The 16316-nt window shown below is 46.3% G+C and overlaps 1 protein-coding gene across 5 annotated transcripts in view; it reads left to right on the top strand.

Moving 5' to 3' along the window:
* Positions 1-16316, top strand: part of LOC146796457 (solute carrier family 68 member 1-like) — a 166833-nt gene that overhangs the window by 35636 nt on the left and 114881 nt on the right. For all 5 annotated transcript variants that reach the window (XM_085629036.1, XM_085629038.1, XM_085629037.1 and 2 more), the window contains exons 2-3: positions 4856-4953; positions 5126-5300. In XM_085629036.1, the coding sequence (XP_085485162.1) occupies positions 5151-5300 (150 nt within the window). In that variant the 5' untranslated portion in view covers positions 4856-4953; positions 5126-5150. The remainder of the gene's footprint in view (positions 1-4855; positions 4954-5125; positions 5301-16316) is intronic.

Here is a 16316-nt window from a genome sequence, read left to right as displayed (position 1 = left end):
ATATTCGATTCTTCACATTCCTACCTTATCGATTTTCTTTTGTCATTTATCATGTTTGCCTTGGTTTCTTGTGCAAATTATACTTTTTTGTTTTTTCTTATGTTTGGATTATACAAAAATTTCAATAAAATTTCTTTGAAATAAAAAAAAGTTCATTAGTTGTCTATAGGCCTCTTCTGCATGCAGTTCTGCGGACAAAATGCTCATAGAAAACACAGTTGGAGCATACCAAGACAGAGGGGTGCAAGCCGCGGGCTGCCAAATACGGTGAAGGAAACCTAAAAAAAGACCCTGAAATTAGAAGGGAAATACAGAAGGGACACATGGAGAAAGAAAGCCTGAGGAACAGTTATGGGTGGGTGTAACTCACAAAAATTATAGTAAAATTACGCAAGATTATGCAGAAATACATGAGCGCAACCCAGCACAAAACGCACAATCATGTCCAAAATGGACCACAGGATGCATCTGAGCTAAGAAATAGCACTAAATGCAATAGAACATGAACAGCAGCCGCTGCTTGCGTTCTGTTCCTGTGCTCTTATCAGTAAACATTTTTGCCCCAGATTACTCTGAATTATGCAAACATGCATAATCGTGTAAGTTTCAGTCACAAGAGTAACGCACAATTATGAAATTACTCCGACGTAATTAAAATTTCCCCCAGACCTAGTAAGAACGACTAGCTTTAGCAAAGATGCATGATCTTGATTTTGTTAAACAGACAGCAGCACGACTAATAGCTCTGGCTTTCTGTTACAGGAAGTGTTTGGTAATTGCTAGACAACTTTGTGTGTTGCTCCAAGAAAGACAATACTACAAAGAAGTAGCTTATTCAGCTACATCAATATTGAAGCTGGGAGAAGGGTTCCTTTGCTGAACCAATTCCATTAGCAGAGTTGAGCTGCTCCCTTAAAGTGGAGTGCTCTAAAAGGAGTCAGACGACATAGTTTGCAGTGTAAGTGGTGAACCTAAAAGGCATAACCTGCAAAATATTGCTTAGTAGATACTTTTGACAATTGTTGCAGCTGTAAGAAATCTTATGTGAGTGCATGTCTTTACGTTATGAACAAAAACAGCTGTAGATCCAATAACATATTATCAAGACAGCAAAGTAAAACAAATGAACTTGCAAGTGTGATTAGAGAATTGCCTTAGTTTGCCGTATAGACAAGATGTGCTTGCTAAGCAAAGCACCATAGTCCAGTCATTAAAATATAGTCATGTCTGTGAAACAAATACATGAAAGGAAATACTATAATAAGCAACTTCTTGGAGGGCAACAAAGCAAAAGCTGGGAGTAGGATCCCTTTGTTTAAGAAATTCCATTGGCAGAGTTAAGATGTACCCTTAAAGAGGAGTATTAGAAATAGGAGTCATTGTAAGTGGTGAACTTAAATGGAGAGGCTAGACAAATATTACTTAGTAGACAATTTTAAGAGTGGGCCAGTATTTTCGGCGCAGCTGTAAGAGATTAATGTGAGTGCATGTTTTTACTTTGTGACCGCAAAAGCTGTAAGTCAATAACATGTTATCAAGACAGCATAGTAAAACAAATGAACTTGCAAGGTTTATTAATGAATATCCCACGTCTACCGTAAAGACGGGGAATGCTTACTAATCAAAAAAAACATACCTACACATCATGTTGCTTCTGTGGTCCAACAAAAGGACTATTTGAGTACCATCTCTAATGGGAACACAAATGGGGCAATGTAACAGTACCTGAAATGCCATGGCCTTATTGGAGAGCCCATTCAAGTAATGGCAAGCCATGAAAGTATATTAAAGGCATTCTGTCTGTATTACTTACATGTACATTTTTTAAATGTTCGTAACATGAGGTCTCCAAGACACCTAAAATTGGCCGTAGCAGTCCCTAAAAGAGTACTAATGAGAGAGAAAAATAGATGTGTCGAAAGAAAGTTAAAAGAAAGATTGGGAGGAGGAAAAAGGCGATTAGATGGAAGAATAAAAGGTGAAAAGTACTATGAGAAGATAGAAGGAAGGGTGAAACAAAGAATAGATGGATGGGTGAAAGGATGGAAGAATAGACAAAAGTTACAGAAAGGATGGATGAGTGGAAGGATGAGTGGCTGGATATATGAAAGGGTGAAAAGATGAATGAATGTAGGATAGTATGGTTAAATGTGTGGATGGAAAAGGGAAAAGATAAACAGATGAAAGGGTAAAGGAAACTGTAACAAATTATCTAAAAGGTAAAAGGGGGAGACTTTTTACTTGATGGTGATGTTTTATTTAAAACACCTAGGTGTTCCTCATGCATTGTGTTGATTTTCAAAAAGACTAGGAGAGAACTGTTAATTTTTCTCCATGTGCTTTTTCTGTCATTGTTTTGAGTCACAGCATCACATTCAGCTTCCTACATCGATGTGCCTGATAACTTTAGAATTTGATAAACATATAGTGTCCTACACGTCAAATCAAATTTGAAGATAAAATGTAATTGTATATGAAACTCATGAATTTAAATTTAGTCTGATGGGAATTTGTTTCTAGATAATGCTTTGTCACAGTTAAAAAAAAAAAAATGTGAGTTTAATGTAGATCTGAACCAGCACGTCTACATATTTATTACCATGCCTGAGACTTTAGTGACAGAGACGTCAAACTGAGGATCCCTTAGGTTATAATTAATCTAGGAGGTGGTGCGATTATCAAACAGTCTGATGAATGCTTACTTCGGCGCTTCTCACACCAGATGACTTTGCTTAGAAGTAGCAGGGGAGGGAACTACAGGACTGTAATAGCTCCTGACAGGAAGTTAAGGACTGTGCCTCCAATAAGGCTGCAAAGAATGTGCCATTAGAGACCCTAAAGTAAATCTCTTGAGGTTTATCTTGGTCACTCTTTAGCAAAAGTTCAAGTTTGGCTGAGTCGCTCTTAAGTAAAAGTTAAAGTGTGCCACATTAAAGAAATGATTAAACTGGAGCCTTGGTGGCTTTAACATCACACCAGCCGGGCCTACTGTACGTCTGAGCAGTTTTGGATGAGAAAGATATGCCCAAATGAAGTAAAGGAGCAAACATTTTCCTTGCACTAATGTTTTCTGAATAGAACAAGCTGAGCAGAGCTAGGCAAGCCAGCCTCCTGACCTAGTCCCAAGGCTGATGACATTCCTGTAGTGGTGCTATGTCTTCTTTTTGAACCCCCAAGTGCCAAGAATCCTGATGGTCTGGAAGCTGATGGTCTGGAGACCGAGGATGCTAAGTAATACATAACGTCCAGAGACCTACAGCAAACTCTTCTGGAGCTTTGCACTAAAGTACTATACAGACAGAAAGGCACCAGGAGTGAGGACACCAAGATATTGATTGCACGCCCCAACTACCATGTCCATATGAGGCTATGCATTTGAATGGGTATTTGCAGATGGTTCCTTATTTTGATTATTTGTATGTCCTATTCTGAAGCTGGGAACTTCAGATGCAAAAAGCAGCTCATCCCAGGCGGTCTGTCTTGTTTTGTCTGTGTAAGGTGTGTGGATAGGACTGTGTTCTCTGCCTCAGCCTACTTTAACAATTCTTTTAACCAGAAGGCGTCTGTGGTGCCACCGTCAACTTCCAAGACCCGTCTGTTTGTCTTTTCACAATGTTTAGCACCAGGCAGCGTGGATCTGGCCTATAGGGCAGCCAGCAGTGCCTGACGGGCTGGTCTGACAGGAATAAACATAAATGAGGTCAATAGTGGGGATGAATTGTAAACCAATGGAAATTTGTCACAATAGAGGCATTAATTCACAGTGGAAATGTAACTCAATTACATCTCATTGACAACATGATTTATTAATGTTGCCGACTAAATATATGTATGTGTCTGTAATTCTTTCACTCTTAATTTTTTGTGAAAATATTACAAGATCTCTGGAGATAAACTTGTATATACAGGCAATTACATTTACAGCAAACAATCACTATGTGCATAATACAGAAAAAAGTTCATGCATTCCTTATCAATCGATTTAACCAATGGGCAGAATGTGAGGGACGGATACTCTTAAGAGAAGCTAATAGGGGATTGAGAACCACAGAGATGGCTAGAGCCTGGGAAGCCCTATTACACAAACTAACACACCTTGATTCTGAGACCACTGAGGGAACGCCTGAGGACTCCGAATGAATACCATCTACACGGAAAGTGCTCTCATTGGTATCGACACCCATGCACCCCCTCCACAATCGGGGTCAGTGGGCTATGGCAATACCTTACTACCTTACTGCTCAACTGCCCCTTAACCACACCTAGCCTAGCTGATTTATATACTACTCTTGTGAACCACACATGCATTAGTACAACATTGACTCGCGGGGTTGGGGTGGGGGGAGTTGAACTTATAGCCACAACTCCTGAAACTATGGCAGCAGGCCATTTTGATGTAATTGAAATGATACCTACATGAGCGAACTAGTAATGACTGCTGCGACCCAAAAGATGAAGCATTATTGTAATGTTGGCATCAAAATTAATCAAATCTGTTAAAAAAAACAAAAAATCATTCGATATAACCAAATCGTGTACGAATATGAAAATGAGTTATACTTATATAGATATTACCTTTACTGTCTTTTGGCTGTGTCTTATTCTCACTTACGTGTCGGGTTTTATGTATGTTGCTTTATGAAATGTTTTTTTTATGTTATTTATGTATTTTGACGTTGAAAGGCTTTGCCATCAAAAGAAAACCTGAAATTGATAATACATACATAAGTAATGACACACATGAATTACCTTAGTGCTCAAGTGTCCTGATGAGAGGGCATTGTGGGTTTTGTTTTCTGAATAACTACTAATGTTATATTTGTTTTAAGTTCTCCTTTTGGTTTATGTGTTTCAGTTAAACTTGACCAGCCTTCAAATCGTCAGGACCTCTGTAAAGCCAGCTGCGTTGACAAATGACTCTCTCTGACTAGTCCCATTTCTCCAATCTCACAGGTCCGTTTGTAAGCAAGGAAGTAGTGCTGAGCCTGGTTGCCACTCAGCAGTGACTTGTAGTATCTAATATTATGTGCATCTTTATGATTTGTCGACCACAGTACGATCTTCATATAGTCAATATTCATGTATTAGAAGCACTGAGCTTACTTCCTTCTTCTTTATAAACTAGGAGGAACAGAGCCAACATTTGAAAAATGAAGACGTTTGGAATCCATCATAATGCGCTGGCCTATTCCATGACCACCTTAGGCGCTGGAATGATGAACAGTGTCTTCAATTTTTATTATGTGAAGCTATTTTTAAATCAGTACAAGATTTCTGAAGGATCATTTCATCAAGCCCAGGTGAGTGTCAATTATATTCTTCATAGAATATGCCACTGATACAGGAATAGGGCTGGCTCACAGGACCCTAATGACAGTCTAAGCACAATCGAAGACCCTGATTCCACGTTAATTGGTGCTTTCCGATCCATGCGCCAACCCCCGTTGTCCAGAGGTCAGAAAAAAGGCTATGATTTACAGTGGTCTTGCTGTCAAGGTTCCCCATCTCTCCTGAAGTAGTTGCTATTGTCGTTCATTGTCCAACACTTTTTGCCTTGTGCCACTAACCGGTCTACCGAATTGGCTGGAAGGTGTGGATAATGCTGAAATCAGCATATGCATCAGGAATGATGATATGAATGCCACAAGACGATACCTTCAGACTTTTTGCAGGCGCCTACTTGATCAAGCTAATTGTGGAACAGTTCATGACTGGGTTCTTGATTAGGACGCCTAATCCACCTTCAGCCTTTGGGTTGGGCCATTTCTGAAAAGGGGTGAGCTGTTAATAAATTATGTTACCAGATAGAAGAAGAAAGTTCGTTTGGGGTTGGGGATGCAGGGGGCGAATGGTAGAAGTTCAGTTTTAGGTAGATGATGGCAAAAGGTAAAGGCTTGGTGGACTAGATATCCACTGAGAACAACGAGCCAGGTTTCATCTGTTTTTTGTACTGGGCATCGGGTGGTGTGGCATGGGCAAAGAGCACATTTGGTATAGACAAGAAAGCACTGCAGCTTTGGGGAGAGGGAGAGGAAATGGGAACTGGCAGTAAAGGCCTTCTTTCTTTAACTTTGAAGCCTGCAATGCTGTTTCTCTCCACCAACCAATCAGAATGTCAGAATGAGACCCATTACTTTTGTGACGGATAATTCTGTCTTGATTATACCCCCTAAAATATTCATCAACACTATGATAGAGGTCTTTTTAGATTCAAGTTTACATTCTTTTTTATGCCACAGCCTAAATGGGACATTTCATGCATTGAGAATCAATATCACTGCATACTACCCTCAGGCTAGCATTGCTACAAATGCTCTGCTAAGTTCTCTTCCTAATAAGTTTCAGACTTGATTCTTCGAGCAGTTTCTCTTTGTCTTTGCTTTGTTTCATTTCCTCAGAGTTCTCTATGTGAGCTCCTTCTTTTGTCACCCAGCAAGCCAAAAGAGACCAGCACTTAGATTGAGATTTACATAGACTTGTTCACCTCTTGACACTAGATACCCACACATGTAGTAAGTATTTGAAGGAAGTTCTGAAAACGATGATAAAAATTTAGCTTAAAAAAGCCTACTACTATATGGGTGTGAACTGTCCCGTCACGCGACGTAATAACACTATTCTTTGTTCCTTACTCACTTTTTCCAGTAAAATTCTGTAGTTTTTATTAGCTACATGCTCCACATTTTCCACACTCCATCTGCATGTTTGCTTAAGAGAAAAAACATAACCAAGCCCAGAAGCAATAGAAGTTCTGATTCTTGGATGTCTCCTTTACAAAGAAATGGCATGAAGGTGTAATGTTCATAGGGAGCAAGGATCACGGTTCACGGCAAAAACAGCTAAAAATGGGTAGGAGTAAATGTGTTGCTAATAATTGTACCTAGAGGTAAAGGGTGGGGAATTTACTTCCCTTACAAACACATTTTTTCAAGTAATCGGCATTCGCGTGAAAGAAAGCAAAGTTGGCAAAGAAATTCCTATTGTCCGATCAAGTCAAGGCATAATGACATGATACGGTGTGACAAATGAGGTACACCAGCCCTACTTAATGCAGATTATATAAATCACAGATCTTGATTCTGTGAAATGTTGTTAACGCAAGTAAAAGCTTAATGTCTATATTATTAAAAACACCCCTATCAAGCCTTGCCGCCATATAAGATAATTGAAGTAAGTGAAGGCTAAACCTTCTGGACAGGGAAAATGATGCGGATAGAAAATGTAATATGAGGATCTCAAACCGTGTTATTCGGTTCTGCATAAGAATTTCAAATAGCTGTTGTATGACCAACACATTTGTTTGTGGGTAGATTGTGTTTTTACCTCAAAGGAAATAAAGCAAATATATCCTGATGCTCGCAATGCCATACTGCTTATAAATGATCAGCCATTCATTTTGTCAGTTGTCAACAACAATTAAATGACTTTACAGTCAAAGGATGGGTCCCTAGTGGTGGAAGCTTTGCTGTTGAGGAAATATTTGGGAAACTATGGAGAGCACTATCCATGCCTCTTCTATTGGGGAAGCTGAGGCTTTTCAGCAAGCACCTGACATAATCTGCTAGTGGAGGGAGAACATGCACAGTAAGAAAGAATCTGCATTTCCGTGGGAAGTGGGCACTGGCACAAAAGATGAGTCTCGGGTAAGAAGTAAAAAGAATTCATACACCTTCTACTTTTTAATTTAATGGGTGTTTTTAGAATTCATTACATTTATATTTCTCTGATTCATTTTCATTTATAGTTGTTAATGCCTGTCTGAACAGTGCTGGATTTTTTGCCTAATATTTAGTTACAGATTTGAGCATTGGGGCCTTTTACGGTGGTGGTTTTATATGTTGCCCTGTAGCGACCTCCTATAATCCTAAATGTTAAGGCAGATCAGAACAGTGCCGCCAATCTAGTCTCTCATTTGCTGTCTAAATTTACCACACAAATTCTACATTGGCTCCAGCATAATATTATTTATAAAGTTCTTCTCCTATGTCTGTTCCAGGACTTTTTGAATTTATGTGCTCTATTTGTCTTCACCTCCTTGCTGGTTGATGCCTGCAGTTACTGCTTGTTGTGCTTTCGTCCAGTGTAAACTGCTTCCATCATGTAATATAATGTCACCCTTGTGTCATCCTATATCGCCTTTGTTCATATCTTACATTAAATGCCATGCCTCCGTGTTCTTGCATTTTCTTCCTCAGTTTCTAAACTTGATGCCAGTGTCAGTCACTAGATGTGCTTGGGGGTTGACCTATCCGATCGAGGGGGATGTCCTGGGATGCCTGTGGATACAATTGTTGGTTAATTACAGACCTGATTAGATTTAGTATGTGTAACTTTGCGAGGTCAGTAAATTACCGACCTCGCAAAATTACACATACTAAATCTAATCAGGTCTTTTTAATTCACAAGGCACTGGCACTGCAGAATTACCAGATTATGGCAGGGAGATAACTTGGCTTTCTTATTGTCTCCAGTGGGCTGATATATAACCACAAACATAATGCAGACACAGTCGTCGGTCATCCTTGCATGGAAGCTGTACTATTCACTCAATTTGTATGAATAATCCGATTTACCGGCTCGGAATAATGTAAAATGAGTCGGCCCTGGTGGAATTTCAACTTTTGACCAACTGAGCGTTCAACTAATTGAATCACACCCTGTCCGTTTCAGTGATTTTGTAGTCAAAGAGTGTTTTAATCTGGTCAGTTTTAAAATATTTCAAATTAAGGTTAGGAGACCTGCTGAAACTTTTCCCAGGGACTTGATATCAGAAAATACCCAGGTTTCTACTTACAGCTTTTCATAACCGCAAAGAATTCCAGCAAGGATTGAAATAAGCTTTAGACGTATTAGATTAGCCAGGCATTAGGCATACCGTATAAATCCACTGGCTCGAAGTGCGCATGGAAACAATACATTCTTGTTCTGTGACACCTATTCATTAATTAGTTTGCCACACATGAGAGATAAACAATGCGTGCTCTCTGACGAAATCTTTCAAGCTCAAATGCATTTATCTAGGTCGCCAAACAAGAACTTTCAGTTCTCTAATATTCTTACTGGCGTGATTGCATTTGTAATGTAAATACTTATTAATCTGAAGGAAACACTCCCTCTCCCAGTGCTATTCTGTGGTACACCCGTCTTTTTATTCTGATCTGCCATATTCTTCGTGGCATGATGAGGGAGGTACTCCTTTTCCTCTCCTGCGCGTGGTTCGTGTAATGGCAGCTCTCAGTGCGCTGTTCCGAATTCCGCAATGGCCGACGTCTCTCTGCTGTGACGGCGACCCTCAAGGGACAGCTGGCCACATTCTCCGCGTGCTCTTTGGCAGTGTGCCGCCATTTAACCACTGATCTCGTCTCGTGACCCGGCGCTACTCATAGTCCTACCAATGCCTTTCCAGATTTCTACACCGGCACTGTAGTGTTTGCCAGTGGACCCTACCACTGTCACGGGGGTCCCTGGCAATTGCGAAAGTAATTTACCCCCTGAGCGTGCCCACCGTGGACGTGTCTGACGTTCACACGGGAGGCACGTGACTTGAACAAATAAATGGCCCGGAGTGCTGGGCGTGGCAAGCAGTGTTCTAGCCACCACTTGTTAAAACATGTGTCGTGGCTAATGATTTCTAGGCCCCAGGCCCCAACATCACACTGGCGACGAGGTGGTCTTGTCACCCCATCGCGTGCTTCACCGCCCTCGCTCTTGCCCAAGGAGCGGACCTGTTTCCCCTCCTCGTGTGGCCGTCGCACTGCCCCGGTGTGGCCCCTGCCGTCTCCTGGCTGCCTACCTGGTGCCCATTCGTGCTGTGTACCTCCTTTGCCTGGACGGGCCCACCGCTGCGCCCTCGGTCCCCAGCGACCGCCTCCTGCCTGCCCGGGACGCTTCTGAGCCTGCGGAGCCTATTACCGCGGAGCAACGCGACCCGCCTGTCGTTTCTCACGCATCTCGCGTGCAACGTGTGGTCCGGACTTGCCGTTTCTCACGCATCTCGCGTGAGATGCGAATTGGGCCGTTCTGAAGCCCTGGATCGCCCTTCCTGATCCCCTGGCCGCCCCTGGACACCGCGGGGCCCCTCAGGACCAGCGCACGACGCCTGGAGGACTAGTGCACCGCCCCCGGAAGGGTGAAGGTGAGCCCGCCCCCGCTGCTGCGCCCATCCCTAGCGGCCATGCACCCCCCCGTCGCAGGGGGCACGGTGGAAGAAGTGGGTGGAACGGCTCGAGCACTACTTTGTGGCGGCAGAGGTCGCAGCCGAGCGGCGACGTGCCATGCTTCTACATTTAGGCGGAGAAGCCATCCATGACATTTCGAAGGACGTGACGGAGGCTGGCCCGCCCAAGACATATGACACACTGTGCGACGCCATCACCGCGTACTTTGAACCTTTCGCTAGCGCCGACTACGAGAGATTCCTACTCCGCCAAGCCCGCCAACTCCCGGAGGAGTCGGTTGACGTCTTTTACGCAAGACTGAAGAAGCTGGCCAGCACGTGCACCCTTCCCGACGTGGACGACGAAATCCGTGCCCAATTCATCCAGGGCTGTGCGTCGTCGAAATTGCGCGAGAGGGTGTTGGAAGCAGACAACATGCCCATGCGCGACATCCTCGTACTCGGGCGGTCAAAGGAGTTGTCTAAAGCCAGGGCCGCGCACATGGAGCCAAAGCCGGTGGTCGCAATCAAGACAGAGCCAGTGTGCGCCCTCAAGACCGACGCCACCGAGACTCACACGAAACAATTCCGGCGGAGAAACCCAAGACCGGCGCGAGCCCCTCCCGGCCGCGCCTGCGCGTGGTGTGGTGGCGCGACACCCCACAGAGGAGCGTGCCCGGCACAAGGCTAAGTATGCAGCGCGTGTGGGAAGGCCAACCATTTCGCGAGCGTGTGTCTGTCGGCACCCAAGAAGAAACAGAGTGGCCCACCCAGGAGGGTAAGACAGGTAGAACCGCTACCCAGTACATCCACCAGCAGCGACATGGATGACGACGAAGCGGACGTGGTCTCCGTACATGTCGTGAGAGTGCTTCACACGCTGGCGGCTGCACCATCCACAGAACCCATGTGTACAGTCAGCGTGCAAGACCAAGCAGTGGCGGCCTTGATCGACACAGGCGCATCCATCAACCTGGTGGCTGCCAGCGTATACCGGACGCTAGAAAATGCCCCGGCACTCCATCCCACGAGGGTACAAGTATACGCCTACGGCACCAGTCGCCCACTCCGCCTGTGCGGGATGTTCCGAACGGATCTGTCCCACGACACCACTCGCCTGCGGACCAAGATCTATGTGTCGCAAGAGGGGTCGGGATTCTTGCTTGGTTGCCGAACAGCCCAAGATTACGGGCTGATCCACTTCGCGCTCACTGTCCAAGCCCGCAGTCTCGACCATCTGGTTCAAAACCACACATCTCTGTTCGAAGGGATCGGCTGTTTGAAGGGACCCGCCATCCACCTCCACATAGACAAGTCGGTCACCCCGGTAGCCCTCCGTCACCGACGTATCGCGTTCCACCTATGGCCCAAAGTGGAAGCAGAGCTGAGGGTACTCGAGCGAGCTGGAATCATTGAGAGGGTAAGCGGGCCCACCCCGTGGGTCCTGCAAATCAATAAGAGAGGGGACTAGGAGCGAATTGAAAAAGGTCCTGAACCAATGCTCCTGAAAATCATATGTTATTCCAACGGATGGTTACAGTTCCTACACAAAGAAAGGGGAGTAACAGCCAATGGATAAGCTGTAAATGGTGGGGGATGTCTCCAAGGATAGAGTGAGTGTGCAGAGTGAGGAGAAAGTACTCCTTGTTGTCGTACTTGGTGCCCTCACACACCCTTGCGGATGTATAGCATCATCATTGGGCAAAGTTGCTCCTCGTGGGGGTGGCGCTGCAGTCCCTCACGGGCCCTTGGTTAGGGGCTCTTTGGCGGAGTTCTTTTAAGGAGTTGCCGCATTTGTGAGTGTGGGTGTGTGGGTAGGGGTGTGCTAGTGAGTGCAGGTTATAAAATTGAGACAGGGTCCAAAAATAATTTAATTAAGAGGTCCCTGGTTCAAACTAAAAAATTCACGGGGATGGAGATGCACGGTCGTGCTAATTTGAGAGGGGAAACATAACCAAATAAAGTCCCACTTCTCTCAACCCGTGTTGTGCGTTTACAAAAGTGATATAAAGAAGGTCAACGTGTTTCGCGCCATCTGATGGTCCCTATTGGATCCAGGAGCGCTTCGTCAGGACCAAGAAATAAGTGCTGGAAGAAGGGGTTCGGGAAAAGACAGCCCGTAATCCCATTCGTTACCTAGATCTGGTGTGCTTGACAATTCGTGTCCAGAATCCGTTTTTATACGTAAATCCTGTTCACAGCCTAAGAGGAGACATAAAAAAGGGGGGGGGCGGGGGGGGGGGATAGAGGAAAAAGGGAGGAGACAGTAACATATCAAGGGTACGGATGTTACTTAGACACTAGTGCACACATTGTGCCCAGTGCATGAAACCAACCAAGATCGTTTTATCGTGTTTATGCGTAGTTTGAGACAAAGTGCTAGGATACTGCCCAGCGTGAACGGGAAATTCACGGGGGTTTTTATGTCTCCTCTTAGGCTGTGAACAGGATTTACGTATAAAAACGGATTCTGGACACGAATTGTCAAGCACACCAGACCTAGGTAACGAATGGGATTACGGGCTGTCTTTTCCCGAACCCCTTCTTCCAGCACTTATTTCTTGGTCCTGACGAAGCGCTCCTGGATCCAATAGGGCCATCAGATAGCGCGAAACATGTTGACCTTCTTTATATCACTTTTGTAAACACACAACACGGGTTGAGAGAAGTGGGACTTTATTTGGTTATGTTTCCCCTCTCAAATTAGCACGACCGTGCATCTCCATCCCCGTGAATTTTTTAGTTTGAACCAGGGACCTCTTAATTAAATTATTTTTGGACCCTGTCTCAATTTTATAACCTGCACTCACTAGCACACCCCTACCCACACACCCACACTCACAAATGCGGCAACTCCTTAAAAGAACTCCGCCAAAGAGCCCCTAACCAAGGGCCCGTGAGGGACTGCAGCGCCACCCCGTGGGTGTCACCCATCGTGGTGGCCAAGAAGCCGAAACTGCCGGACGCGGTGCGAATCTGCGTGGATATGCGCATTCCCAACCTCGCTATCAAGCGCGAGCGCCACCTGACGCCAACCATAGACGAAATAGTCGGGGAGCTGTCGGGTTCGAGGTGGTTCTCCAAGATGGACCTGAGGTCTGGATACCACCAAATCCCCCTACACCCGGATTCGCGCCCGATTACCACCTTCTCCACTCACGCAGGCCTCTGGCGCTACACCCGGCTCAACTTTGGAATATCGAGTGCGGCGGAGGTGTTTCAAAACATAATTCAGAACGTACTACAAGGGCTCGAAGGAGTCTTAAATGTCAGTGATGACATTCTGGTCCACTGTAACGCCCTGAACGTCTCAGGATCGTTTAACAGACACGACAATGAGGACGCAACCACTTGTGAAGGGTTAGTTCTTTTAATGAAGGCAAATAAAATACAAAGAACAAACAAAAGTTATAGTCACTGGAATCCTCCAGGCTAAGTACGTTACCAGCCCACAGCACGGATGGTCCTAACCGTCCTCTGCATATACGCCGATCCCGGCGTATGCCAACAGAGGGCAGAAATGAAATGGCCGACAATGCCAATCGGTAGGCTGTGAGGGGCACGAAGAGTGTTGGGGAGAATCGAGGAGTCAGGGAAACACCCAGCCGGGGTCTCTACCTGAAGGGAGCAGCCGCTCAACCTCTTCCTCAGACTGCACCGGGACGCGGAGTCACCTCCTGGTGATGCGTCACCGATACCCCAATCACAAGCAAGAAGACTGAACCGAGAGCAGCCGCTCGATCGATCCTGTGGACTTCCGAGTCTGTAACGCGGCAAACACCTCCTGGTGTGCGTTACAGCTGGCAGTCCCTGTGTCTCTGGTCGGGCTGGGAGTTACGACTCCAACCAGCAAAAGCGCCACTGCTCTTGGACTCAGCCGAGTCAAAAAGCGAAGCTCAATGGTTGACCGGTAGAGCTTCCGGGTCCTTCACAGGTGACGATGGGGCAAGACACGGCCCAGGGAGTAACGACTCGACCTACCTCCGTTCTTGCCTTACTGGAGCACCACTCCGGAACACTGCTCTTCACGAAGCAGGTACGTCGGTGTAAACACAATATCCGACCGCCTTGTACCTCCCGGTTCCTCCCTTTATAGGGCGTGTTTTCCTTGAGTTATGTAACAGCTCTCCTGTTTACATAAGGGCGTGTTTCCCTTGAGTTATGTAACAGCTCTCCTGTTTACATAAGGGCGTGTTTCCCTTGAGTTATGTAACAGCTCTCCTGTTTACATAAGGGCGTGTTTCCCTTGAGTTATGTAACAGCTCTCCTGTTTACATAAGGGCGTGTTTCCCTTGTATGACAGGAATTCTTGACAGTACATCCTCCCTCTCAGCGGCTCCCCACGGGTCCAGCGCTGGCAGGAAAACGCCGATGGAACAAGGAGACCAAGCGCGGAGCATGAACCCCTTCAGCCGGTTCCCATGAATGCTCCTCCGGGCCATAGCCTTTCCACGCAACCAGGTACCACAGCTTCCCCCTGCGCCATTTGGACGCCCTTATGCCCGACACTTCATACTCCACCTCCGACTCCACGCATACCGGCCTAGGTGTCCCAGACGGCTTGGAGGGTGCTGGTTTGAGCAATGATACATGAAAGACAGGGTGTATCCGCAATGACTGGGGCAAGCACACCTTCACGTTCACGGGACCCATACACTTGGTAATTCGATAGGGGCCCATGTACTTGGGATGGAACACACTGTTCTTTCGAAACCTCATGTTTCTTGTGGATATCCAGACGTAGTCTCCAGTGCGGTACAGTGGCCCGGGCCTTCTCTTCCTATCTGCCGCAGCCTTGTATCTTCTCTTGGCCTCTATTAGGACAGCCCTTGAGCGCATCAACGTGTCTTTTATGTGTGCCACCCTGTCCGCTGTGGCGGGAATCCTGTCCTCTCTGAACGGATGTAGAAATGGCAAGAACCTGGGATGTTGGCCATAGTTGCTATAGAACGGAGATGACTGTGTGGAGCTGTGAGTGGCGTTGTTATAGGCTATCTCTGCAACCCATAGCAAGTCGACCCATTCTTCCCTGCCCTGGTCCACAAAACATCGCAGATACTGTTTGAGCGTTTGGTTCAGGCGCTCGGTTTGGCCGTCCGTTTGAGGGTGGTAGCTGGTGGACAGGGCGGTCTTAACATGCAGCGCAGTGCACCAAGTCTTCCAGAATTGCGCAGTAAACTGCGACCCCCGGTCCGACACGATCACCCCAGGTAATCCATGCAGTCGTACCACATTCTTTAGGAGTAGTGACGCCAATTCCCCGGCCGTAGGGACTCTCTTGCAGGGGATGAAGTGCCCCATTTTCGTCAAGTAATCCACCACCACCAGTATTGCCGTCATCCCCTGGTCTACCGGTAGGCCCACCACGAAGTCCAGTGATATGCTATCCCATGGTCTATCCGGGGTCGGAAGTGGATGTAAGAGCCCTTGGGTTCGGCCATGGTCGGCCTTCATGGTAGCACACGTAGGACACTCCTGTCCCCACCTCCTGACATCCACTCTCATGGTTGGCCACCAGAAATGCCGTCCCATGCTAGCCACCGTTTTTTCAAAGCCCAAATGACCTGCGCATGGAGAGTCATGGCACCAGATGAATGCTTGTTTCCTTAGCCTAGGCGTGGGTATCAATAGGCACCTGCCCTTCAGGGGTATCCCGTCCTTCAGCTGCCATTCTCTGTGACTGAGGAGCCACCTCCGCCATGCGAATGACCTGATCCCTCTCTTTATTCCCCTCAGGAAAGTATCCGGTTGGATAACCCCCAATACCATCCTCGGGGAAATGATGGAACGCTCGGTTGCAGGCAATGGTTCCTTAACTGCAGATTGACGGGACAGGGCGTCCGCCTTCCGGTTTTCCGTCCCCGGCCGATATGTGATGCGGAAGTTGAACCCCGCAAAGAAGATCATCCACCGCAGCTGCCTGGGAGAAAGGTGTCTAGTGGCCGTCATGAACTGTAGGTTCCGATGGTCCGTGTACACCGATACCACATGTCTTGCCCCCATCAACCAATGCCTCCATTCGGTGAAGGCGTCCTTGATTGCGAGAAGCTCCTTCTCCGCAATATGGTAGTTGCGTTCGGCGTCGTTGAGTTTGCGGGACATGTACGCAACGGGATGAAGCACCCCTGTGTCGTGGTTGCGTTGGGACAAGATAGCCCCC

Source organism: Triturus cristatus, chromosome 10 (genome assembly GCF_964204655.1).
Source record: "Triturus cristatus chromosome 10, aTriCri1.1, whole genome shotgun sequence".
Taxonomy (NCBI): domain Eukaryota; kingdom Metazoa; phylum Chordata; class Amphibia; order Caudata; family Salamandridae; genus Triturus; species Triturus cristatus.
The sequence above is the reverse complement of the archived record's forward strand: the minus strand, read 5'-3'. Positions and strand labels throughout refer to the sequence as shown.